Raw genomic sequence first — 25,630 nt, forward strand, 5'->3', positions numbered from 1 at the left:
GGTTATTCCTTGTCATTTCGCCTCCCTGGCAAAAGGAAGCCGCGAAGATCTGAATGGCGGAACCCCCAGAGTGGTATTTATATAAAGCCTCTCGGGTACGTATCCTGTTGGCACTGTTCTGCCATAGCCCGCGGCACAGCAGCGCTGTACGCGACACCCGTGGGTGCTGGGGTGCCTGTAACGACACGTAACCGTGCTGCAATGCCAATAATGACACCTAATGGTGCTGGGGTGCCCGTGATGACACCTGAGGGTGCAGGGATGTCCTAAAGAACACCTAACGGTGCTGGGCTGCCTGTAACAACACCTAACCGTGCTGGGTGACCCGTAACCCCCCGGGGTCAGGGCTGGGTGCCGGGGGGCAGCGAGGACAAGCCCCAGCTGTGCTCCCCTGTGGGCAGCCAGGCAGCAGAGCCACACCTGAACCCCTTATTGTTGTGCCAGGGCAGGCAGCCACCCCGCACCTTCCTCCTCCTCTTCGGCTTCGGCTCCGTTTGCAGCTCCCTGCCTTCACTTTGATACCTCCGGGGGGCTCTGCTCCAGCAGCACACGGAGCTGGGGGCTGGGGCAGGGTTTGGCCGGCCACATGCGGGGCCTTTTGGGTTGCCCAAAGGCCGCAGAACCCCCAAAACCCCCAAAAACCCCCAAAACCCACAAAAACCCCCAAACCCCTCAAACCCCCCCCCAACCCTCCCCGCTCCTCCCACCAGGGGGCGCCGCTGAGCCCCCTCTCCATGACGCTCCTCTCCCCTCCCCTTCCCATTGGCCAACCTCCCCTTTTCCCCTCCCCTCCCTCCCCATCGGCGCCCGCTCATTGGCCAGGAGGGGCGGAGCGACAGCACCTCGGCCCCGCCCCCCCCTCTTCCACCTCCTCCTCCCGGCTCCGGAGCCGGGGCTGGGGTCGGGGCCGGGCCGGGCCGGGCGGTGGCGGCGGGGCCATGGCGGGCGCAGCGCGGGGGCTGCACCGGGCGCTGCTCTGGGCGGCTTTATCCGTGTGCCTGCTGCCAGAGCCTCTCCGTGCCGCTCATATCAAGAAAGCGGAGGCGGCGGCGGCCGGAGGAGGGGGTGGTGGTGGTGGGGGTGTGGGGGGGGAGCTGCGGTACCTGCACGCCGCCGAGCTGGGCCAGGCGCTGCGGGACCTGGTGGCCGAAGCCCCCCCGGGGCTGGCCCGGCTCTTCAGCATCGGCCGCTCGGTGGAGGGGAGGCCGCTGTGGGTGCTGCGCCTGACGGCCGGGCTGCCCGAGCTGCCCGAGGCCCGGCAGGACGGGGAGAAGAAGAAAAAGGAGGAGGAGGAGGAGGAGGGGGAGGAAGAAGCAGGGGGGGGGGGCGCTGCCCGGCCGGCCGCAGGTGAAGCTGGTGGGGAACATGCACGGGGACGAGCCCCTGGCCCGGCCGCTGCTGCTGCGCCTGGCCCAGGAGCTGGTGCGGGGCTGGGCCGGAGGGGACGAGCGGCTGGGCCGCCTGCTCAACACCACCGACCTGTACCTGCTGCCCAGCCTCAACCCCGACGGCTTCGAGCGTGCCCGAGAGGGAGACTGCGGAGGAGGAGGAGGAGGTGAAGGAGGAGGAGAGCCGGGGGGCCGGGAGAACAGCCGCGGCCGGGACCTCAACCGCAGCTTCCCCGATCAGTTTGGGAGCGCCCAGCCCGACCTGGAGCCAGTGCCCGAGGTGCGAGCCCTCATCGCCTGGATGCGGCGCAACAAGTGAGTGTGGCCCGCAGGGAACCCCCCTGGGCTCTCCTCGGGTGTCCTCCAGCCCTCCAGGAGGGGCAGAGCCCTCCTGCTGCTGCTGCCTGGCCCGCAGGGTGCTGCTTCTGCTCTGTGCCTGCCTGCCTGGGCTCAGCCTCCGCAGCCCCCAGCATCACTATCCTCGGATAGGGGATGCTGCTCGCATGCTCTTCTCCAGCTTGGCCAAGCCATCAGTGCCCCCAGTGCTCCCTTCGTGCTTCCCTTCCTGCCTGGAGGAAGGGGGAGAGGGCTGGGAGGCTGCTGAGCTGGGGAGGCAGCGCTGGGGAGGCTCTCCTGGCAGCCTTCAGGCCTGGGTGCTGGCACTGTGCTCGCTCTGCCAGCTTCATTGGGTGCCGTGTCCGAAGCACGGAGCACATGCGTGCACGGTTGTGGAAAGCCAGAGCGTGAGTCCCATCGGCTGGGAGCAGTGCGCTGCAACAGGCTCTGCGCCCTGCCCGAAAAAGGGACAGAGGAAAGCTGAGCGCGGTGTGCTGGGGGCTGTTGGCCGTGCTTGGTTGTTGTGGGGAGCAAAATTTGTCTGAGGAATTACCTGTAGTGAAACTTAGCAGATGGCAGCACCCATCGGGATCGTTGCTCTAGAACTTGTGAACTGCTCCGGTAACTTGCTTGTCCTAAGGATCTGTTAGGACAGCTCTCAGGCACCAGCGTGCGCTAGGAGCCCTCCAGATTTGGTTCAGTTCAGAACTTGTTACAAGGGGCACGTTGTTGGTGTCATTTTGGAAATACCTTGCGCTGTCTTTTCATGCAAGCCAGGCCAAAACATGAAGAAAACAGCGCCTTGTGCGTCCCTTTGCCTGGCAGCACCAGGCATTGCTGCTCCACTTGTTACACCAACGTAGCCACTGGTACTGAAGGGAGTGGGTAAACAGAACTGTTTGATTTAAAAAAAAAAAAGTTAATGTTGCAATTCACGTGTCCTTTTTAAGCAAGGCAAAGGTATGGGTCACTTTGCCTCTGCTCAGAAATCGAATCATGTTTGGCCAAAAGAGAAGTAAAGCTCTCTTTGCCTCCATGCTGTATTTAGTGAAAAGAAGGAGAGTAGAGACAATTACTCCTTTGAGTGCCCGTGATCAAATTAAGGCGCAATGTAGGGCATGCCATGCTGTTGTACTTTCTGCACTTGTTTTTTCAAGATTTTAACAGCTCTGTCACTCGTCCAGATTTTATTTATGCAAGGCAGTTCTGTTGTGCGTATCAAGCACTGCTCAGAGCTCAGCGAGGCGCTGTGCACATCGCGCTGTGTCTATCACAGACTTTGAGGGCTTCATCTTAGGCTGGAGGAAGAAACTTGCTTCATCTCCAGCACTGCCAGATGTCGGTCTGGGGAGCAAATAAACCAGTCCTGACAGTTGGTTTATCGCAAAAATCTGACGTCCGCGACGTGCTCCCACTTGGACATTGTTCAGATGCTCCAAGAATCCTGCGTGCTGCGTTGGGGCTGGCGTTGAAGTGAGGGGCTCTGTCTCCCAGAACAGTTTGGAAACTGTTAACAAAAAGATTTTGTCAAACAGTGGCCTCAGGGCTGGAGGAGCGCGTGTCTGTAACGTAACCTTGGTGTAGCTGGAGCTCAGCAGGACTTTTCCTTGCACGGAAGGGTCTGAGTGGTTCCTCTTCCAAAATTTGCTGCTGGGCAGCTCTTCCCGTGGGCCCTTTTCGCTTGCTTGATCCCGAAGAGGGTTTGGAGGCTGTGGAGAGCTCGGTTTGGGTGGGAAGGCAGCAGGATGTGTGGTTGGAGGGCTGTAGCTGGCTTCTCTCTCGGTGTTGCAGTGACAACTCCTTTCCTTCTCCTTCCCAACCCCAGGTTCCTGCTCTCCGGCAATCTTCACGGCGGCTCAGTGGTTGCAAGCTATCCCTACGATGACTCTCCCACGCACAGGCCCACGGGAGTCTACAGTAAATCAGCTGATGACGAAGTGTTCAAATATTTGGCCAAAGCTTACGCCTCACATCACCCCATCATGAGGACTGGCAAACCAAACTGCCCCGGCGAGGAGGGGGAGACCTTCCAAGACGGCATCACGAACGGTGCCCAGTGGTACGATGTGGAAGGTAAGCTGTGCTGGTGAATCGCTGTCAATTTGGGTCACGCACCAAAGTCTTAGAAATGCCTCGTGCTTCCACCGAGGAGTGATATCCAAAACCGTGCTGCTTGTCACCGAGGCGAGGATGGTAGGTGAAGGGGTATTTTTAGCTTGGAATGTGTTCTAGCAGCTTGAAGTGACGTGAAGTGGCATCGCAGGCACACCAGTGAGTGTTTGGTGAATCACAGTTGGGGAGATGTTTGTAGGAAATAGATCCCAGTGAACTGGAGGGCTCTTCCTGACCCTGCTTGGTGCTGGAGGCATCCTGCACGGAGGAGGCTCCGTTTAACAAATGAGCTGCTGTAAGATCTCAAAACAGTTAATAAATTTTCATGATGATACAGGAAAGGGGAAACTTGCCAACGCACTGCAAATCCAAACAGTATTAAACTGAAACCAATGTCAATCTTCTGCGAGGTTTTTTTAACCTTTAACCTTGCTGTTTTGTAAATGATTTATAAGATAGCCTGCTGTAAAACTGTAGAACGATGTAAATGCGTGGCCTGAGCTAACCGAGCTCCTCTGCCTGGAAGTGGGGCGAGGAACTTGTCTATGAAGTGCTCTGCTGTCAGAGCTGTGCAGAGGGAGACAGCACAGGCAGTGATTGCCCCTCCTTGCAGCAGGACCTAGAAGGGATCCCAGATCCAGTCTGGAGATGATGTGAGGAGAGCAAATAACCTGCAGTATCAGCAGGCAGGCTGCTTCTGCGTGGAAGTGGCTGGCCTGGCACCGGGCTGCTCTGTGTGTTGAGACTGAAAGGCCGGTTTGTAGTGAGATGCTCTCGTGGAAAAGACTCCGTGAGCTAGCGGGAAGAGAAATCTTGGCTGGGTCAGTAGCAGAAGTTTCACCATTTCCACACCCCCTCAGTGGAATTGTACAATCACGGGCTCACCAGCCAGCAAGGCAACGTCTGTGGTGAGGACAAAACAAAAATCTTGCATAATTGATATGGAGAAGTTGCATTGCTTTGCTGTGTCTGGGCTGCTCTGCTTGCCCTCCCGCTAGGGCCGAGGGATGATGGCAGGAGCGCTGAGCAAGCAAAGCAGCCAAGCATGGTTTATCCTAACGAATTCTGGAAAGATGGTGTCTTTCCAAACCGTGGGTTTCAGAGCTGAGTCATCCATCAGCCCTGACTCCGTGTTCCTTGGGAAGCGAGGAGAGCTCCCCACTACCGGGCCTGAGCACATGGCACCCGTGCTGGAAGAGGAAGTCCTTACTTCAACAGCGGCTGAATCACTCCTGAAGATTTCACTGGTCAAACAAGAGGCAGCGTTCAAACACGATAGCTGTTAGCAAAAAGGGAAAAGCGTGTCTCCTTCCCCCCGCCCTGCCGAGCGCACCGCTGCTGGTGTTTACTGGCTCAAGGTTCACTTTGCTTCTGCGGAAAGTCCGGCGCGAGGAAGGTTTGTGCAACCTCGTGCAGCTGCTTACGACGGAACAGGATATCCTGGATGATCTGTGCCGCCTTGTTTGCCGATAACAACGGCCACCAGAACATCTCAGTCGAGAGGGTTTTCAGCTGCAGCTCTGCGGGGTTTTGCCTTTTTCACCAAACTGGGACGAGTGCGGTGCACTGGGAGCTTGTTCAAGAGCTTTCGGCCTCTGCTCCCCTGCCCGCAGAGCGAGCAGCGCTTCACAGCACAACGTTCACTTCTTGGCCCTCCTGCTCGAATGTGAAGCACCCGCTGGTGCCAGCCTGCCCTCGGGAGGTGTGCTGGTGGCTGCTGCGAGCCTCTCAGGCTGCCTTTGCCTCATCAGCTGGTGGGAGCTGCCGGGCTTTGCTGCCTCCCCCCCGCAGGAAGCGGCAAGGTGTGGGCCGGAGACCGCTTCGCTCGGTGCTGCCATCGCTGCGGTTTGCACCCCGTGTGATAGCCTCCAGCTTTCAGCCTCTGCGGAAACAAACCCTGGGGCTGTGACAAACCACAACCTCGGGCTCGGTCCTGTTGGTGCGGGGGGTTCACAGGCAGAGATTATAGAGAAAGTGCTGACGCTAATCCGGAAGGGAGTAGTGCTGAGGTTGGCACCTGTGCTGTCTCTCCCCCAGGCCATAATTTCCATCTAGCTGCTGTTAGGAGGGTGCTGGCAGCCCTTGGAGCATGTCCCAGGCTGAGAAGCGTGACCCACAGGAGCTGAGAGCCAGGGAAGAGCATAGCTGAACTGACAGCGCAGAGGGCAGGGCGTGTGTTTGGGTGCTGGGTGAAATTCCTGGGTCGCTTCGAGGTTTTAGGCATTAACGGTTATTTTGGGCAGCAGATAGAGAGTCAGTTGTATGCAGACCAAGAGGCCTTCCCCGGTGACCGCAGAATTTCAATCTGCAGTGAAATGAGGGTGGGAAAGTCCCGGTGCCCTCGTGGGAGCTCTCGGGGCCAGGCTGAGCTCGAAGTGACAACCAGAGCACGTGGGGAGAGGTGCGGGGCAAGCGCCTGTGGCTCCCGGATCAGGTTGTGCCAGGAAGGACTGCAGGCTCCACGTGAACGATGGCCAGCAAAAAACCAAAGAAACGAGAACAAACTGTTTCAACAGGTGGAAATTTTCCTGCCACGTCTTATCTTGTGAAATCAAACATGCCGGGAAGCCAGCTGCTGCGGGCGTCGCTGTCCTGGAGCCACCAGTGCAGGCCGCTGCCAGACCCTATTAACTTCCATTCGGGATTGCAAACAACCTGGTGTGTGTATCAGGCTGAGGTGGCAAGGAGAAACCATCGGAGTCATTCTTAAGGTCAAGTGTTCGCGGGGAAATGTGGCTCCCTGCCTCACGGCCCAGTTTGGCTCCTGTGTTCCAGCTGCTGCCGATAAGCAGGCCCGTGCCGGGGACGCTGCTCGGAGGCTATCTCGGTGGTGCACGCTCTCACTCTTCCTTCCTTTTAACTTCCAGCGTGTTTAACCACTGAGTGGCCGGTTCAGGTCAAGAAAATAATTGGGAATTTCGGCTGGTTTATGAGCCGGGTGGTGCTTAGTGCAAGAAGAAAGGCCAGCTGTATGGAAGAGGCCATGAATTTAAAAAAAAAACAAACAAACAACAACACCTGTGGGTGAACGTTTGCCTTTATTTCCTAAAGAGCCCAATTCAGAAAGTGAATTCAGTGTAACGTTGAATAGGGTATTTTGCGGGCAGCCTTGGGAGGCCTTTTCTTGACTTGCAGTCCTTTCCTAAATGATATTTCCCGTGCTGGTTTGTGGCAGCACTGCTGTGGGTTCCTGGGCATGGCAGAAGGCAGCTGCGCAGCGTGAGCTGTGCTAGATAGCAGCCTTCAATTTGTGTGCACTTGGAGGCTTCGTGAAATTCCTCCTGTTAATTTTTCTTTCCTTGAGACAAGGATTGGCCCGATGATTCGGGGGCCTGATGCCTCTCTTCCCATCTCCCACGAGCTGCCGAGCAGTGCTGCTGTGCTGCAGCTCCTGGGCTGACCTGGGAAGACGCTGCCCTCCTCCCTGAGAGCCCCGGGAGGCTGCAGGGCTGTGCTGCTGGAGGCTGGGACCTCACCCCCCTCTGAGTTTTAATGACCGCAGACTACTGGACCAAAACCTTCTTCCGCCTTGTTGGGGCTGCTGCTGATTGCTTACGCTGCTCTCGTGCTTCAAGACAATCGGTTCTGTGCTAGGGTAAGCAACTTGTGCTGTGTTTTGATCGTGTCTCTAGCTTGCTTTGTGCCATCTGCTCTCTCTGCAGAGCCAACAGGAGCCTTTCTGTGCTGTGACTTAGCTGCAGGTCTCTTATCTGCTCATGTCTGCTCCAGCGACAGCTGGAATTAGAGAGATTTTTGCACGGTGCACTTGGAAAATGGAGGCCTTCCAGGCTGGCCCGAAAGGCTTCTCCTGGCATCTGGTGTATTTACGGTATCTGGAGCTCCGGGCTTGACTCGAGAGCAGCATTCTCCCGTCTGTCTGCCTGCTGTGGGGCTTGGCAGGGAGCAGAGGCATGCCTGGCAGCGTGATCTCCGTAGCTCTCGTGCTGCAGGAGGTCTGGGATCCTTGCTGAAGTGCAGTCCTGATGCTCGAGGTTTGGGACAGAGCAGGGGAGAGGCTTGTGCTGGGCAGGCCCAATCCTGCACTGGGAGTGAGGGGTCAGCTCCAGTCCAGGAGCTGAAGCTTTAAAAGGGCTAAAAGAGCCTGTGATAAAAAAAAATATTTGGATTGAATACAAGGAATTATCCAAGGTAACACCCGAACAGGTAAAATGTAAACACTTCAGTCTGACAGCCTCTACCCTGGGTGTGCCTTTCTTGCTCAGTTCCTTGAGCCTAGAGCTCTGCTCCTGCTCGGCCCTGTACAGGTCTCTGTACGCCTCCAGATCTCCTGCCTAGGCAGGAGAGGCTGTGCAGCTGGGATTTGGAAAACTACGTGATTCCATATGCTGTAAAAATAACCGTCCTGCTCCGCAACGGGGCCGTGTGAAGGCCAAATATGTGCAGTGGATGCAGTCCAAATTTTTGAGCATGTATTGGACTACTTTCTCCAAGAGATGTTTTTACCAAAATTGATGTACCAAGCGCTAATTTAGTCTGTTGCTGCTCTATTATGGGTGAGCATCTGTCCTAAATTTACTTGAATGGCAGTTGAAGCCCTAAATCTGCTGCTTAATGGCTCTGGTTTATGTATGGATGTTTTCAAATGCATTAGCGTCCTGCTAGGAGCAGATGGTTGCAGGCTGGCAAATTGTTTCACTCTGCGTGGCGTTTGCTGGCGAGAGAGCAGCCCGCTGTGGACTGTTTTCCTGAGCCTGGTAATAGGAGCTGAGTAGAATTGAGTACATATCAGATTCACAGCCCTTGTTTCTGCAACCTCGTGGACTGAGCTCCAGACTTGTAAAGTCCTCAGGCACTCCCTGGCCTCTTGTGCAGGACAGAGAAGTTCCTTTCCCGACTGAATCTCAGCCCGTGCATGAGGTGCAGTGCTCTCTTTGCACTGGATTTGCTGTGATGAAAGCCTCCTGGTCCCTCCCAGGGGGCTGGGTGGCTGCTGCGTCGTCCTGGGGTCGCTGTGCGCTTGGGATGGAGCCAGCTGGGCAGCGGTGGCCAAGGCTGTGGCATGCCAGCCTGCCCGGATTGTGTTTGTAGGAGGTTGTGTGACCCAGGGGATGTCAGCAGGATGTGTAAATTCGGAGCAGTGTGCCTCTTCCACGTGGACACGGCCGCCTGATTTGCTGTGGGAATGATCTTCTTGTGTGGCCGCAGTCACGTGCCGGGGTTTGTCGGGGTGACTGGAACCTGTTTCTCAGGCTTGCGGGGTTTTTGCTATCGAAAGCTCCCAGGAATGTTTGGAGGGTTGAGTGTTTGCAGCCTTCAGCAGCGTGCTGGGGTATGAGCTCCAGATCGTGGGTGCTGATACCTGGGGACCTGGAGTCCTGCTGGTGCGTGATTCATCCCTGCTCACAAAACAGATTTGCCTGCTGAGGGCTGAACGTAACCTTCAGTAAATGAGGGCACGGCACTTGCTAGGACAAGGTGACATTTTTTTATTTGCAGCAGTACCTGTGGTTTCCCTGAAAGGCAAGAATAAGCAGATAAGGTTATACTGTGGAAAAAAAAAAAGCTCTGTGCACTCCTGTTTTCTGGTACCCTTAACAGCAAGCGATCAAGCTGCCCCCAGGTGCTGCAACATTGCTTAAATTACTCGAGACTGCTGCCTTCAAGAGGAAATGGGGCAGGAGGCTGGTGACGTGGCCCCAGAGCTCGGGGAAGAGGTGAACAAGTCTGTCCTGGTCTGCTCATGCAGGACCCGGCCGTTGCAGGGTCAGGGCAGTCCTCAGGGGTGAGGAAAGGTTGTTGCTGCCTCTAGTCTCGCTGAGAGTTTTTGGGAGAACAGCTGTGTGGTCCTTGAATGTGATTTCTGGGAAATACAGGTAATACGAAGGTTGTGTCTGGCAGATGTCTTTGCTGTGGAATGAACCCACGAAGTGCTGGGCTGCTGAGTTCAGCTGGCAGCAGTAAGGCCAAAGGGACCCCCTGCAGCTGATCTGAATGGCCCAGTGTGGTGGTCACTGGGAGAAAGAGGGCTCTGGCTGCCCCAGCACAGGCTTTCACCAGGATCTGATCTGACTTTTCTGCTCAGGTTGTTCGCCCTGGGGCTCCGGCAGCAGCTTGGCGACGTGCCCCAGGGGGCTGAATGGCAGGCAGAATGTGGATCCTGGGGGGGCTGGATGTCTGTGCACTGCTCTCGTGACGTGTCTCTGCCTAACTTCCTCAGGTGGGATGCAGGACTACAACTACGTGTGGGCCAACTGCTTTGAGATCACCTTGGAGCTGTCCTGCTGCAAATACCCACCGACCTCCGAGCTGCAGCAGGAGTGGGAAAACAACCGGGAGTCTCTCCTTACTTTCATTGAGAAGGTAGTGGGGGCTGAGGCAGGGTGTGGGGGCAACATCTGGGACAGCCCCGTGTCCCCAGTGGGCTGAGAGCACTGAGCTCAGATGCTCCTGTAGCTTGGTTCGCTGCATGCAGTAACGCAGCTGCTGCAGTTGCTGCGTGGAGGTCAGAGGCTACAAAGCTGCTGTTTATCTCTGTGGTTCTGCCACAGTTCCCACATCCTCAGTGACAACAGAGCTCCCTCTGAGAGGGGCCTCGTGGGGCGCAGTGGGATGCAGAGAGGCTGAGAAATGCAGATGTTGCTACGTAATGCAGAGTACCTGGATGGCCTTGGTGCCTTCAGTCTCAGGTCTTCAAAGGCACCAAGCCACACAGCTCAGACTTTGGCTCACAGATCCATCCTCCAGGCTTTTTCCGCATGCCCACGTGTGGGTTGGGTAGGGGACAGCTTAGGCTGGGAAGGGAGGCAGCTGCACTGGGTCCCTTGGTATGGCCTGCAACCCTGCTGTGATCACAGTGTTGTGTGCCCATGCCGATGAATGAGAGGATTTGCTAGGGAGGATCAGTTCAGAAAAGCTGCTGCCTTCCCGGTGCATGCTGAAGTTCCTGTCCTTGCTGTCTGGCCAAGCACTGCCTGAACTTTCAGCTTGTCTCTGCCTGGCAGCTGTCTTGCTCTGCTGGTTTGGGGATGGGAGAGGATTGCGGGGTGAGGATGTGGTTGCACTGATGTTACCTGTCTTCAACCAGGCCCTTGTGGTGTTCTCCTCAGGTCCACATCGGTGTGAAGGGCTTTGTCAGGGATGCGATCACTGGGACTGGCCTGGAGAACGCGACCATTGTCGTTGCCGGCATCGCTCATAACATCACGGCGGGCAAATTCGGTGACTACCACCGGCTGCTCGTGCCTGGGACCTACAACGTGACCGCAGTTGTGATGGGGTAAGGTCTCTGTGGCAGCCAGTGTCTGCACTGCTGACTGCTTGTGTTACTTTACGTGATTTCTTCTCCAGGAGCATCTTGTGTGTGTTTAGGGGGCTTGGCTGGAAGCTGAAGCAGTAAAGGACTCTGTGATGGGTTAGAGCTGCAGCTGTGTTTGTTCATCCCATGCCCTCCTGCAGTGGGGAACTGCTGGGAGCACAGCACTTCTATTACCTTTGATTGCTTATATCGACCTCATCCTACTTCCGGGCAAACGGAGAGAAAGGAGTAGGGTCATCCCAGTAAGAGCCTGCGTTGTCTCAAGTCTGGGTGTAAACGTGTCACTTGCCACTTGCTACCCCTGTGATGCACCTGTGGCTTCTTCCCCATAAACAGGAACTTCTGCCTCTGACACCACAAGGGCAGCAGCATAGTTGGGTCTGGTGGCAGTGGGATGAGCCCCATCAGCTTGTTTGCTGGGGAATCTCTCCCCTAGTCCAACATCCCACTGCCTTCAGGCTGGGAGGAGGAAGCTGGAGAGCGTGGAGTGGAGGTTGAGAGGCTGCAGAGCCTCCTTGCTGAAGCCAGCTCTTTTTTTTTTTTCCCCCCACAGTTACGCACCAGTGACCAAAGAGAACATTGAGGTGAAGGAGGGAGATGCAACAGTAGTGGATTTCTCCTTGCAGCCAACCGTGGTGGCACCAGACCCTAACCTCACGCAGTTCACCGCGACGCCTGCTCCTCCATCCACCCTCACGCCCTCTGTTGCGCAGGCAGAGCCCCCGGCCACAACCTCTCTCCACCGAGCAGTCCAACCCGTGGACTTTCGCCACCATCACTTCTCGGACATGGAGATCTTCCTGCGGCGGTACGCCAACGAGTACCCCAGCATCACCCGCCTCTACTCTGTGGGCAAGTCGGTGGAGCTGCGGGAGCTCTACGTCATGGAGATCTCGGACAACCCCGGCGTCCATGAAGCAGGTAACGCTGGAAATCCTTCCTAGCAAGGCACAAATGCAAGTGACAGGCGCTTTGCTTTGGTGCGTGGGCAGGGCAGGAAGGGATGTAGAGCTGGAATCTGTCTGAAGAGAACCTGAGTTCCTCCTCACAGCTTGCTTTTTAGAAAGATCAGGCCCCATGGGTGGTACTGCTGTGAGTTAAGGAGCATTCCTGGGGACATCAGCATTGGTGGTGGGGCTCTGGGAACAGAAGGACCAAGGGTTCTCCCTGCAGCAGTGTTTGTCCTTTTTGGTGGTATGATTGCAGAAGGGTGTATTTGAAGTAAATGCCCCCTAGCCTGCAGAAAGGCCTGAGCGTGCAATGCTCAGGGTGATGAAATGTCTCCAAGTGTTACTGTAGTGGTTATTATTGTCTCTTTGGCATGGCTGTGTGTTTGCAGGTGAGCCAGAGTTCAAGTATATTGGTAACATGCATGGGAATGAAGTTGTGGGGCGAGAGCTGCTCCTGAACCTCATCGAGTACCTCTGCAAGAACTTCGGCACAGATCCCGAAGTGACTGACTTGGTCCAGAACACGCGGATCCACATCATGCCGTCCATGAACCCAGATGGCTACGAGAAGTCCCAGGAAGGTAGTGCTGCCTGTGCTGAAAGACATATGGGGGGTTTAGGTCTGAGAACAATATTTGGGGCTCGTGGTGCTTCTGCTCGTGTGCTCCAGCAAGGTTTCTCAGAAGTGCTTTCAGCCCGGGGAGGATGGGAAGGGACTTGGGGTGTGCTGTGGAATGAGTGGGCAGACCCCGCGCTGCAGGAAGTGGGTGGTTGGCTGCTTCTTGAAGTGGTTGGAAAGAGCTCTTCCGCTTCAGCAGTGCTATATGCTACCCCTGTTTGGGTCCCCTTATGGTTTGTGGCTATCCCAAGGGTTATTAGAAATAAAGACATTCCTTTGACACAGCTCATACTTGCTGAGCTTTGGTCCGTGCTCTTACAACATGTGATGTGGGAGCCAGGCAGTCTGCAGAGCACTTGTCCAAGGATAATACAGACTTTTATCGTGATGTGGAAATTGGCAAAAACGTTCAGGGAAGTCCTTAAAACTGCATGGCTTTTGCAGACTGACAGAACAAAGCCTGTCCAGAACAGTTTTCTAGAATTCGAGCTCTACGTAGGTTTAACAGAGAACACGTCCAGCTGGTTTGAGAAGGTGGGCTCTGAGGTTTCTGTGGTCGTGACACCCAGCTGCTGGGATTGTTCATGGTTCACTGCCTTCCTGCTAGCTGTGGCCTGGCTGGCACCGAGAGCTGTTGAAACGGCCCCTGGACACCTTCGGGCACTCTCACTGGAGGAAAGCGTGGGTGTCCTGTCACTGTGGGCTGCAGGAAGCCAGCTTTGTTGTGCTCTCTGCCATTTTTTGCTAATTGGTAGTGTGAAGATCTTCAGCAAAAGGACACAACCTCCATAGTGAAAAGGGAACTTGTACGGGGCACAAGGCTGAACGTGTGTTTCATTTTCAGGAGACAGAGGAGGCACCGTTGGCAGAAATAACAGCAACAACTACGACCTGAACCGGAACTTCCCAGATCAGTTCTTCCAGGTGACAGACCCTCCGCAGCCAGAAACTCTTGCTGTCATGAGCTGGTTGAAGACTTACCCGTTCGTGCTTTCAGCAAACCTGCATGGAGGTATGTCAGCCAGCCACGCTCCTTCCTCAGCACTGAGGTTTGAGGGGTGGGGTTTGTAGGGATATATCCACTGTGATCAAGGCCTAAACAGAGGAGATTGAGCAGAGAGCTTGCAGACCTAAGTGTCTGTGAGCATGGCAGGAGAAAAGGCAGCCAGGTTCCTGCACCAGGGATGAGGCTGTTTCCAGAGGACCTATAGGGAGAAAAAAAAAAAAAAAGGGTAAACCAAATCTATTATTAGTAGGTTGGAGTTCATACTGCTGGAGGCTGGATCAGAAGCTGGGAACAGGCTGAAAGCCACTTCCCCAGGCATGTCTGTAGGGAGCTGAAGAGCCTGCTGGGAGGATCACACCTGATTCTCTGAAGGGAGCACAAGCACTGGGCAGTAGCTAGCACACTGCCTGCTACAGGACGGGGCAGGTGGGATGGCCTTTCGTGTCAGCAGCTGCTTAGCAGCTGGTTTGGTGAATGCAGTAATGCTGTGGCTGCTGGAGGCTTCGTAGTATTTATAAATTGGAGGGAAGGAGATGTAATCCTGAGGGTTCCCTGTCACGAATTGCATGGCGGAACTATGAAATTTGCTGTAATTTAATTATCTTTTTAGCGTGATCTAAATTAAGTGTCTGTCTTACAGCTTATTCCCTGATTCCCCAGACTGTTTGTTGTAGCTGTGGTAACTTGCAGGTGGTTGCTTTGTGCTAGCACGCTTCATTTTGTCGTGCAGAGGTACCCTGCGTGGGTAAGAGCTGGCAGTTCTCCAGCAGCGGTGGTATCTGGGTTCCCACAGTGCAGCTTGCCTAGGAAAAGCCAGAGATGTTATAATCTGCCTGCCATAAATTCCAGAGGGCTGAAAAGCTACGGCAGTTGGGCCAAGGCCGCTGTGTGTTTGGAGGAAAAGAAGAACTCCCTCTCTTAGGCTGAGGGATCAGTTGAAAAGCTTGCAAGTTCAAGTCAAATCTTGTCTCCCCTGCAGGTTCTCTGGTGGTTAATTACCCCTTTGATGACGATGAACAAGGAATAGCCATATACAGTAAATCCCCAGACGATGCTGTGTTTCAGCAGCTGGCACTTTCCTACTCCAAGGTAAAGCTTTAATGGGAAAACAGCTCATCCTGCTAGGGTAATTCCTGATGCTGTCATGAGCCCTTTGAGCAGGCACCCACATGTTGCAGACTCCTTGGGTCACAGCAGGAGGGTCCTGTGGGAGGCTCTTCCCATGTGGGGATGGCCGGTGTGCTCTGCCTGCAGGCACTGTAGGAGGAGAGCTCCGTGCAGGCACGGGGCCCACAGCAGTGAGCTGAAGGGTGGTAGAAAATGCTGTATGTGGGCCAGGAAGGGCTATAGAGTACAGACTGAGCTCCACGTGTCACATCTTTTGTTTCAGGAAAACAAAAAGATGTATCAGGGAAGCCCTTGTAAGGATTTGTACCCCACAGAGTACTTTCCACATGGCATCACGAACGGGGCCCAGTGGTACAACGTTCCAGGTAAAGTCAACCTTCAGTCTCTCGATTATCTCCAAGTTAATGCATGTGCAGCTTAAAGAATTTAATCTGGTCATCACAAACTCTGCGTTGGTCAGTCCAGATTGCAGGAATTTGGGTTTCTTTCGTAGCCTCTTCAATAATGTACCCAGATTAAATCATTCTGGAGGGAAGGAATTTATAGTGTAGTATTTCTGGCTAGCCAGCAGTATGAAAGGCATTTACAAGAAGGTTGATTATCAGTCTGCTATTTTGACATACCCTTGAAGCATGAATCTTGCCCTGTGTAAAACCCTTTTCACTTCAGTATAAAATGCATGCTGTAGTTAGGATTTCATCTTTCTCTAGTATCTGATTTCTTAATCTTTTTTTGAGCTGGGGCTCAACTCTGCCTTCAGGAGACCTTGTCAAAACTTTTTTCTACATTCCTGTTGTAGGTGGGATGCAGGACTGGAATTACTTAAATACAAACTGCTTTGAAGTGACCATTGAACTGGGCTGTGTGAAATACCCAAAAGCAGAGGAGCTGCTGAAGTACTGGGAGCAGAACCGTAGATCTCTCCTCCAGTTCATTAAACAGGTGAGCCAATTTGATGCCCAAGAAAATGTGTGAGCTGCCTCTTGGGGTCTGGATTAGTCGTGCCAGAATAAACAGGTTGGTCTGCACACTGAGTGCTGCTTCCTGGCCAGGCTAAGTACCTGTTCCACAGAAATCCTTCCCATCCAAACATGCCTCTTCCCCCTCTCCCCTCCTCAGCACACCAAAAAGTCCTTATGGAAACAGCAGCCAGGTGATGCAGGTGTGGGCATTTTATTTACCAATCCCTCAGTTCTCCCTAGGCTAGTGGCCTTTATGTGCTATTTCCAGCTGGGTCAGGGTTGGTGGTAGTGCAGTGCACCTGGGGCATGCAAACAAAGGTGTGGAGCAGAGCGTACTGTGGTGGCATCACGAGCCAAACAATTGCCCATTGTGCTCAGGTGATCTTTGTCCATGCCAGCTGCTGGCGGGCTTAACCTGAGCCCTTTTGGGACGTGCTGATCCTCTGGAAACGTGGAGCCTCCCGGGGAGCTGGTGGGGTCTGGGTGTCAGCGCTCTCGCTGTGGTGTGTGGGGTTGGGGACAAGGTTGCTGGCTCTGAGCAGGGCTCCGGGTCTGTGCTCAGGTTCACCGCGGCATCTGGGGATTTGTGCTGGATGCCACGGACGGAAGGGGCATTCTCAACGCCACCATCAGCGTCGCCGACATCAACCACCCCGTGACCACCTACAAAGACGGGGACTACTGGCGCCTCTTGGTCCAGGGGACGTACAAAGTCACAGCATCTGCCCGAGGGTGAGCAAGCCACAGCACGGGGAACAAACAGCTGCACGATTGCCACAGCGCGCTCCTGATTTTCCCAGTCAAGAGTTAATGAAGTCGTGCTACTCCGGTGTCAGGGACTGTTAATCTGGTGACAGTGCAGAGTACAAACCTTCCCTTGTTTGGAGGTGGTGCAGTGAAGTAGTCGATAACCTGATGTCTTCAGGGGAAATTCTCATGCAGGCAGCTGCCCGCAAAAATTACTTCAACTGCTGCCAAAGCCTTGTTGCTCTTTGGGCTAAAGCTGCCTGACTTCTTGTCCTGCCAGTCTGCCACGTAACCCTGCAACACCTGAGCCAAAGGCAGCTCAGTGCCATGCAGGGCCCTGAGCTGCTCCCTGTCCTCCTGCTACTTCTCTGTCCCTTTTTGAAGTGTTCTTGCTGCTTGCTTTTATGCTGCATGCTTCATTTGGCTAGAGGGCAGTCCTGTGTTGAGTGCCTAGTCAGGAAGGGGGGTGGCTTGGTGTGTGAAGCTTCAGCCCCTGACATCTCCTTGTGCCTTCTCTTCCTGGGCAGGTATGATCCAGTCACTAAAACGGTGGAAGTCGACAGCAAAGGTGGGGTGCAGGTCAACTTCACTCTTTCACGGACAGACGCCAAAGTGGAGGAGGGGAAGGTGCCGGTCCTGAACACCCCAGACACCAGCGACCCCAACGAGAAGGAGTTTGAGACTCTGATCAAAGATCTGTCTGCTGAAAACGGCCTGGAGCGCCTTCTGCTTGCCTCCTCGGGGAAAGTCTCTCCTTACCGATACCGCCCCTACAAGGACCTCTCTGAGTTCCTCCGAGGCCTCTATCTGAACTACCCGCACATCACAAATCTCACCAGGTGAAAGCTCAAAGCAGCAATGCTCAGCTCCTCCCTGAGGCAGGGAAGTAGTGAAATGATGAGCTGTGAGTGCAGCCCAGAGGTGGGGAGCTTGTTTCTGCCCATCCCTGTGGTGCCTGAGTTCAGAGGAGCCCCAGGATTAAGGACATGGTGGCAGAACATTGGCAGGGCCCCCGTGTTTTTCCCGAGACCTCATTTTACTGACTTAAACCTTGGGGGGCTGTCAGCTACCCAGCTGCCTGGGACTGGTGGTATTCCTAGCATTGATACCGCAGGTACCTGCAAATATTTCTTTCTTGTTTTCTATTTCCTCCCTTTTCCAAATCCTTTATGCCAGTTACCCTGCTAAAAAGTTCCCAGCAAAAGTGATCAAATTTGGCGTACAAGTCTTAGAGAGTATCTTGAGTTGGAAGGGGCCCATGAGGATCATCAAATCTAGTGGCTTTTTAAACTATCTGCCTTCAGATTTTAACTTAACAGCGTGAGATGTGTTTGAGTTAATGTGCTCTGAGCCAAGGTCTCTGCCCTTCTGCAAGCGACCAGCTGTCTGTTGTCTTCTGCTCACCTTTGTGACCTGCAGCACTTATCCTCTGTCAATTTTAAAAGGCATAAATCCGGCCTCTTTGTCCCCGGGACCCTGATTGCTTGTTGTCACCAGGCACAATGTGCTCATGTGCTGTCCCTGCTGGTGCCAAGGCTGCCTTTCTGATCTGTAGCCTCTATTGTCCTTCCAGTTGCATCAGCCCCGATTGTGTTCCCTGCTTTGCCTGCATTCAGTTTGCTAACTTAAAGGCACGACTGTAGCAACAACTTCTACTGGAAATAGGCCTGCTTTTGTCCTTGAAACTGGGTGCTTTCTAAATTAGTTTGATGTCCAGATGTATCCTGCACTGATTGGAGAGAGGAGAGGAAAAACAAAACAGGAAAAAAAACAACACACAGGAAGCACAGAGGCATTTAGCCATTCCACGTTTCGAATGATGTTGTGGTCTATATAGAGAAATACGGAGCATTGGGTGTCCTGCGCATCTCTACCTGGGTGCTTTTTCACACAGATGTTTGCTCAGACTGATCTTCATAGTGGATGTGGTTCAGTGCTGCTGCAAATCTTCTTCTGTGATGTGGCTGAGTTTTGTGTGTCACTTGTGGTCTAGGCAGCAGTTCCTTTCCGCACCAGCACTTCTTGTAAGGCCAGGCTAGGGGAGTGGCTCTGTTCCTGAGCTGATGCTCTGGTTTCTTATCTCTTGGCAGCCTGGGTCAGAGTGTTGAGTTCCGTCAGATCTGGTCCCTTGAGATCTCCAACAAGCCCAACCACTCCGAGCCTGAGGAGCCCAAGATCCGCTTCGTTGCTGGTATTCATGGAAACGCCCCCGTTGGTACGGAGCTGCTCCTGGCACTGGCAGAATTTCTTTGCATGAACTACAAGAAGAACTCTGCTGTTACGAAGGTGAGGGGATGATGTTCTTGACTCCCTCCAGTTATATCCCGAGAAGACAGTGCTCATCAAGAGAGATTTGTCTCATTAATACTGGCTCACAGTTTGCAGTGGCCCCATGCACAAAGGGAAGGTCTTGTGAGATCCATGGGGCCAGTGGGAACCACCGAAATCAATACAAGCGGCTGGTCCTAGGATAAGAGCAAGGCAAATGAGGTGTAGAGAAAACGAAGCCCACTAATTGTACTTTTTGTACTGTTTCCCCTTGCTTTTTTCAGCTGATTGACCGGACGCGGATTGTGATTGTGCCTTCCCTGAATCCAGATGGACGTGAGGTAGCGCAGGAGAGAGGCTGCACCTCGAAGATAGGCCACGCTAATGCTCATGGCAGAGATCTGGACACAGACTTCACAAGTAAGGCAAACTAATGCAAGCTGATGTGTGGTGTCGCTGTAGAAATGCAGGCTGCAGTAGAAATCTGCTAGCCTCTGTAGGGTTGGGTGTAGTCATTGGGTTACAGGGTCCACCTGTAAAAAGAGCAGCACTCCTGCCTCAGAGTTGAGGGAGCACAGCTGCTGGGAAGCTTCCAAAGCTTGAATACTCCTTACAGGTGATAACTGGCAGTCCTTTATTTGAAAAGGACTTGATGAAGCAGAGTTGTTTAGGAACAGTCCCAGAGATCAGGCAACATTTAATATTTTTTCCCGTTAGTTGATTTCTTTCAACCCTAAGTTTCTGAGAAACATTCTCTACTCACGCTCCCTGGGAACAGCCTCCTTTTTTCACGCTCTCATGGTTTCTATTTAACTGCATGGTGTATCTGCAGAGCTCTGTATTAATTCTATCTCCACCCTTCCTGGAAAGGAAGTGTTCTCTCTGGCCAGGTTTGGCTGGGATCATCCCCAAGTACTTTCTTCCAATAGTGGCAGTTCAGTGACAGTAAAAGAAAGTAAACACCCATGAAACACCCTCTGTATCACAAAAGTAAATAGCTTGGGGAAATAGTGATGTATTGTTTGTTTAGCTTTGCAGATGAATTCCACCCATGGGTAGTGTGGACTAGGTGCTTAACGTTGCAAGTGCAATCTGCTGAAATCTAACTAATGTATTTAAAATAAGCAGCAGCCAATTTCAGCCATAAACAAAGTACATGCTTCTGGCCTCTCAAATAGCAGAGGAAACTGTTGTCAATTCCCTTTTCTATTTGTTGTTTTCATTTACAGGCAATTACTCCCGGTACTCAGGGACACGAGAGCCTGAGACCAAAGCCATCATAGAGAACTTGATACTGAAGCAGGATTTCAGCCTCTCTGTCGCACTAGATGGCGGATCTCTACTTGTCACTTACCCATTTGATAAGCCAGCACAGACAGGTATGGCTGACTCCTCCAGGGTCCTGCATGCACAGCTAGCCTCTGGCTAGCCCCGTGACTGCACGGTGTTAAGAGCTTGTCCTCCTGGAGTTGTCCCACTGGTGGTGTCCTGTAGCCTTCCTTTATGTTCAGCCCTTTGTTTCTAGAGAATAACTGAAAGTCTGTAAAACAAAGCTGAAAATCCTCACAGGATTTAGCTAGGGATTGAAAGATTTATTATTATTTCCGTTTTTACAACAGTATACCAGCTTTTCCTTTGCCAAAACCAATATAAGGCCTGCTTATGTTGCCACTGCTCAATGTCAGAGGATATCTGGAATCCCCATGAAACAATGCGTGTGACTGTTTAGTACAGGATTGTGTGTGTGGGGGGGGGTAGAATAAGAATCTGCTCCCCCAGTGAATAGGAGTTGCACTCTCAATGTCTCATCTTTCTGTTTATAGTGGAGAACAAAGAAACGCTGAAGCATTTGGCATCTGTATATGCAAACAACCATCCATTGATGCATTTGGGCCAGCCAGGCTGTCCAAATAAGTCAGGTATGTTTGGTTCAAGCCTTTAACCCCAGCTTGTGCAAGACTCTGCTAGGAGCAGGTATGTCTGATAGCTGTATTCTTGCTCTCACAGATGAGAATATTCCTGGGGGTGTGATCCGTGGCTCTGAATGGCACAGTCACCTGGGAAGTATGAAGGTAACTTGTCACAGCACACCTCTTGCCATCTTTGCAGATACAGCTTTAAATGAGCGTTAAAAAGCGTATTTGTTCTGCTCTCTGGGCAAAGCTTAGCCACCTCTAGCTGTGCTTTGGAAAACTTAAGTACCACCTTTTTTAATTGTGTGGGATTTTTTTTTTCTTTTGTTTTTCTCCACAGGATTTCAGTGTTACGTTTGGTCATTGTCCTGAGATTACAGTTTATACCAGCTGCTGTTACTTCCCCAGCGCAGGGCAGCTCCCTGGCTTGTGGGCAGACCACAGGAAGTCTCTGCTTAGCATGCTTGTGGAGGTGAGCCACAGTCTGGGGGAAGAAATTCTGGCAAGGATTGAAGGCAGTGGGATGATGGGTGAGGAAGGGGAGAGGAAGAAAGCAGTGTGGAGACTGCTTGTGTTTTTATTGGTGCTGTGTTAATTAGAGACTAATGTGGACTGCGTGAGGAATGGATTGAAAAGAGGCAGTGAGTGACCAGGAAATGTGTTGACATGTAAACTGCCTTCTGGTGGGATGAGCAGTCCTCACAATATTGTGCGGTCTTATTTCTTAAGGGGGAGGGCATTAGGAAAGTGCTATATTTTGAGGGGAAGATTAAGTCCTGTTTTAGGTAACAAATAAGCCATACTCTTGGATCTGAACGTGAAATGTTTGAAATGCTTTATTTCAGGTTCATAAGGGAGTCCACGGATTTGTCCAGGACAAGAGTGGCAAGGCAATTTCTAAAGCTACCATTGTCCTTAATGAAGGCTTGAGGGTTTACACTAAAGAAGGTGGCTATTTCCATGTGCTGTTGGCTCCTGGTTTGCATAACATCAATGCGATAGCAGATGGGTACCAACAGAAGCATATGAAGGTATGTGCCTTGATCAGAGATCTTCTCTCCCCTCCTTGTCCTGTGAGGGCACTGCTCATACTTGGGATCTCCCTTGTTGGCTGTGTTTAGCTGCTGGTTGTGTGCCCACGTTGTCTTTTATACCTTGTTATAATGGATGAAGAAGAATTTCCCAGCATGGCAGAATTGTTTTGGGTGGTAGCTTTGCCCTACACCACGCTTGTCTCTGATGACATCTGCCTGGTTCTGCCCTGATTGGCAAATACTTCTTTTCTCTGGACACCTAAGAGGGATGTAAGGTCTGAGATGGTCTGAACTCTCACATCTGTCTCTCTCTCCAGGTCTTGGTACGCCACGATGCACCCAGCTCTGTGTTCATTGTATTTGACATGGAAAACAGGATATTTGGTCTGCCTCGAGAGCTGGTTGTAACTGTTGCAGGTAAAGTGATAGTTGCAGTCACAGCCTCCAGCCCTGCTTTCTGGGCTGGTTCATCCTGATTGTGACTCCTCTTTTCACTGAACTGGAAAGTCACCTCCTGCTTTCCCTTCTGAACATAAGCTTGTCCGTGCGGACTGGTCCAACATCCCTTGGATCTAGTGGTGCTGGGCTAGCAGATAAGAGGAAGGGAGAAAGGAAGGGGGGGAGAGTATTGCAGGGGCCTGGGTGGGGCTAGAGATGACTGGAATGGGGGGAACCTGTTTGTGCGTAGAGCTGGGACCTTGCAGATCTTGTGTCTTCCCTAAGGTTTCTGTGGGTGGATTGACAGTGATGTACTAAGGGATTTTAGTGCTCTGAAAGCACCTCTCTTGCATGGTGCATCTTTACTGTGTCCATGCTCTTTCCTCCTAGGCCACAGAAGTGAGGAAAATGGCTGTATTTGTAGGAGGGAAGAGAGAATCTGAGAAACCTAGAAGCTTCTGGGGTGGGGAATGTAGAATTAATTTCAACACCCTCTCTCTGGCAGGTGCAAGTATGTCTGCTTTGGTCCTCACTGCCTGTATCATCTGGTGTGTCTGCTCAATCAAGTCCAACAGACACAAAGACGGCTTCCACCGCCTCCGACAGCACCACGACGATTACGAGGATGAAATCCGCATGATGTCCACTGGCTCAAAGAAATCCCTTTTGAGCCACGAATTCCAGGATGAAACAGACACTGAAGAAGAAACATTATACTCCAGCAAACACTGACACCTCCCAGACAGGAAAGGAGGTTCCCATGGACCAGCCCCAGTGGGGGGGGGGGGGGATCCCTGTGGTTCAGTTTTGAAACATTAACTTGCAGGATTGTGTCCTCCAGAAATGTGGGTGGCAGCTCCTGACTTCCCTCTGCTGTTTGCTCTGTTCCTACGTACGTGCAAATCAGTGGGTGTTAGGGGTTGTGTTTGGGTTAAGGACAAGGCTTATGATTTTAGGTCAAGGTTTGGATGTTTTCACATCACATTGTTTGAAAGGTAACTTAACAGGGTGGCCAGCAGAGTTCCTTGCACTTCCCCAACATCTCAAAACAGTGAGCAGATGGTGGGGAAGTGCCCCAAGACCTGCATGGGGTCATAGTTACAACACTCCGAAGTGGTTTCTCTACCTGTTTTGATTTCATTTTTCTTACTCTGTACATGGTGGAAGCCAGATCCATCACTGACTCCACGTTCTGCAGAGCAGCCCTTAGAAATGGACTGTACCTGGTTCTCAGCTGCTCTCTCAGGGTTTTCCCCGCCTTGAGATGCTGTGGCCTGCTCTGCTCTGCAGTGGTTGTGGAGATTCTCTAATGCATTGCTAGTTCCAAGCAGGGTCTTGGCTAAAAGCTGGGGGAGATGACATCCATTCTTCACGTGAACTGGAGAAAGGAGCAAATGTCAGAGCTTCAGTGAACTCTGACCAAGTTCAACAGCTTGCCAGCTCTGAAGAACTGCTGTTCCTGACTTCTGGGGAAGAAAAATTCTGTCCCCATCACCCCTGGTTGTTTCTCATTTGTGTGGACTTGGCTTTTGGAGTCTCATCTTAGTGTTACAGCAGCACAGTGTCTGAAAGCGCAACTGGAGATTGTTCTAAGCAGATGGATAAACTGGTTGTGGTGGATGCTGTAGAAAATAACTAATAATTGACTCCACTTTTGCTCAAGTCCACCTCTATTCAGGTGGAAACAGTGAAACCTGGCCACTGCTTGGAGCATTATGGGAACAGCAGAGAGTGGCCATAGGGGTGCCCGTGGCCTGACTTGTCATTGTCCAGCTAATACCACTTAGTGATCAGAGTGCTTTGAACACCTCTCGTCAAGCTCTGGCGATGGCAGGCACCAAATTAGCCTGCTGGCCTGGCTCTGTTCTGCTGCTCCAGTGTCCCTGAAGTGTGTAGCAAGAGCTCCACCTGCTTGTGTGTCTGCAGTGTCTGCTGCTGCGGGGGCCTGGTGCAAGGCGTGAGGAAGGGCTGAAGACCTGTGCAGAAGAAGGGAAAAGCAGCCAACTTTTGTTCTGTAGCACTTGGCAGGAAGGTGGGAAGAGGAGCCGCACTGCGCATCCTCAAGATGCCCTGGATTTGTGGGGAATAGAAGGAATGCCCAGAAGGGCACGATGCCTGAAACATTGATTTCCAAAGCCTTTATCTATAAGTTTCTGAAGTTCTTGTGCTTTCTGGGCAGAAGTCTGGGATTAGAGTATAGGCACTTATTTTCTTGCTGCTGGTTCTTTTTTTTTTTTTTTTTTAAATTCTCTCTGGGGTGCAGGAGCTGAGCACTGCAGCAACTCCTTGGACGTACACTTTAACCTGATTTCCTCCTGTTCTCCCCCAGCCCAGGGAGCTCTGCTCGTGAACCTGCATGGGGTGTCTCCGGAGTGTGTTTGCACCCAAACGTATGACGGGGGCTCCTCTGGAGGAGCAGAGCAGCAGCTTCCCTGTCAGAGACTGCTGAGCCTTACCTTGCAAGGACCCCTTGGTGGTCGATTTCCCCTCCAGAACTGTGTCTGTAGCCTCGCTGATCATCTTGGCAGCTAGCTGCTGGTTTTCTGCAGCTACCTGGAAGGAGGAGGATAACGCTTGGACTGCAGCCTGCCTTCTTCCCTCTTTCAGGGGGTGTTATGGGGCAAAAAGCACGTGCTGAGAGCTGGCTGGGGTGGGGGGCTGGGACGAGGCTGAGCATTCCCCATGCTCCTGTCCCACATCACTGCGCTGTGAAGGAGCCCCTCCATGGCTGTGTTCTACTTGGTCCCAGCTCCTGTGGGGTCTGGTCCTTGGCTGTGCCTTTTCCCCAGGTGCTGGGCTGTGGCACACCAGCAGTAATGCTGCCAAATCTCCACCCTGGCCCTGCTTCTGAGGGCTCTAACAAGAGCCACAGTTGGGTTTTATATTAAAAGTTGATTGTTCAAAGGGCTCTGAGAGCTCTGTTTGGGCAGCGTTTTCTCCGGCAGCAGGCGACGGATGGAGCTGGCCTTGCCTCGTCCCACTAGCAATAAGTCTCGGCAGGACGGGGTGTGTGTGAGCTCCCGGGGCAGTGCGCTCAGTGCCTCTTTTAAAGCCGAGTGGGGTTGGGTTGGGTCGGGTTGTTTTGTAATCGGGAGCCTTTTCTACGCCTCAGGCCCCACCAGGCTGCCTGGCTCTTGCTGGTGGCGGGGCAGGAGGAGCCCCCACAGCCTCCCTTTGCCTTCTGTCCGTCCGTCTGTCCGTCCAAGGGCGAGGAGCCGCTTCCCCACACGTCTCACCCGTGCCTTCAGCCTTCATTTGTCTGCACGAGGCTCTCAGCGCGGCCCTTCCCTGAGGCAGAGCCGCCCTGCGAGGCGAGGCTGGACAGCAGGGCCTCTCATCCTCGTTTATTTTATGTGTTTTTGTGTTTTGGTTTTTTTGGTGTGTTTTGTTTTTTAAACCTGTATACCGAGCTCCAATAACCTGTATAAAACCTATTTTGACGCCCAGCAACGT

The 25,630-nt window shown here is 52.9% G+C and overlaps 1 protein-coding gene across 1 annotated transcript; it reads left to right on the forward strand.

Annotated features, from left to right (window-relative positions):
* The first annotated feature begins 938 nt into the window (after positions 1-938).
* Positions 939-24,397, forward strand: CPD (carboxypeptidase D). The gene is given in 22 exon segments (XM_032200903.1): positions 939-1,315; positions 1,317-1,703; positions 3,550-3,797; positions 10,015-10,157; positions 10,904-11,073; positions 11,666-12,033; positions 12,452-12,643; positions 13,526-13,693; positions 14,667-14,776; positions 15,078-15,180; positions 15,615-15,757; positions 16,340-16,509; positions 17,052-17,363; positions 18,615-18,810; positions 19,077-19,212; positions 20,022-20,171; positions 20,616-20,711; positions 20,800-20,864; positions 21,046-21,177; positions 21,551-21,736; positions 22,057-22,156; positions 22,683-24,397. Coding segments are annotated over 22 exon segments (4,179 nt in total). The 3' UTR covers positions 22,910-24,397.
* The last annotated feature ends 1,233 nt before the right edge of the window (positions 24,398-25,630 follow it).

Source organism: Aythya fuligula, chromosome 20 (genome assembly GCF_009819795.1).
Source record: "Aythya fuligula isolate bAytFul2 chromosome 20, bAytFul2.pri, whole genome shotgun sequence".
NCBI classification, from domain to species: Eukaryota; Metazoa; Chordata; class Aves; order Anseriformes; family Anatidae; genus Aythya; species Aythya fuligula.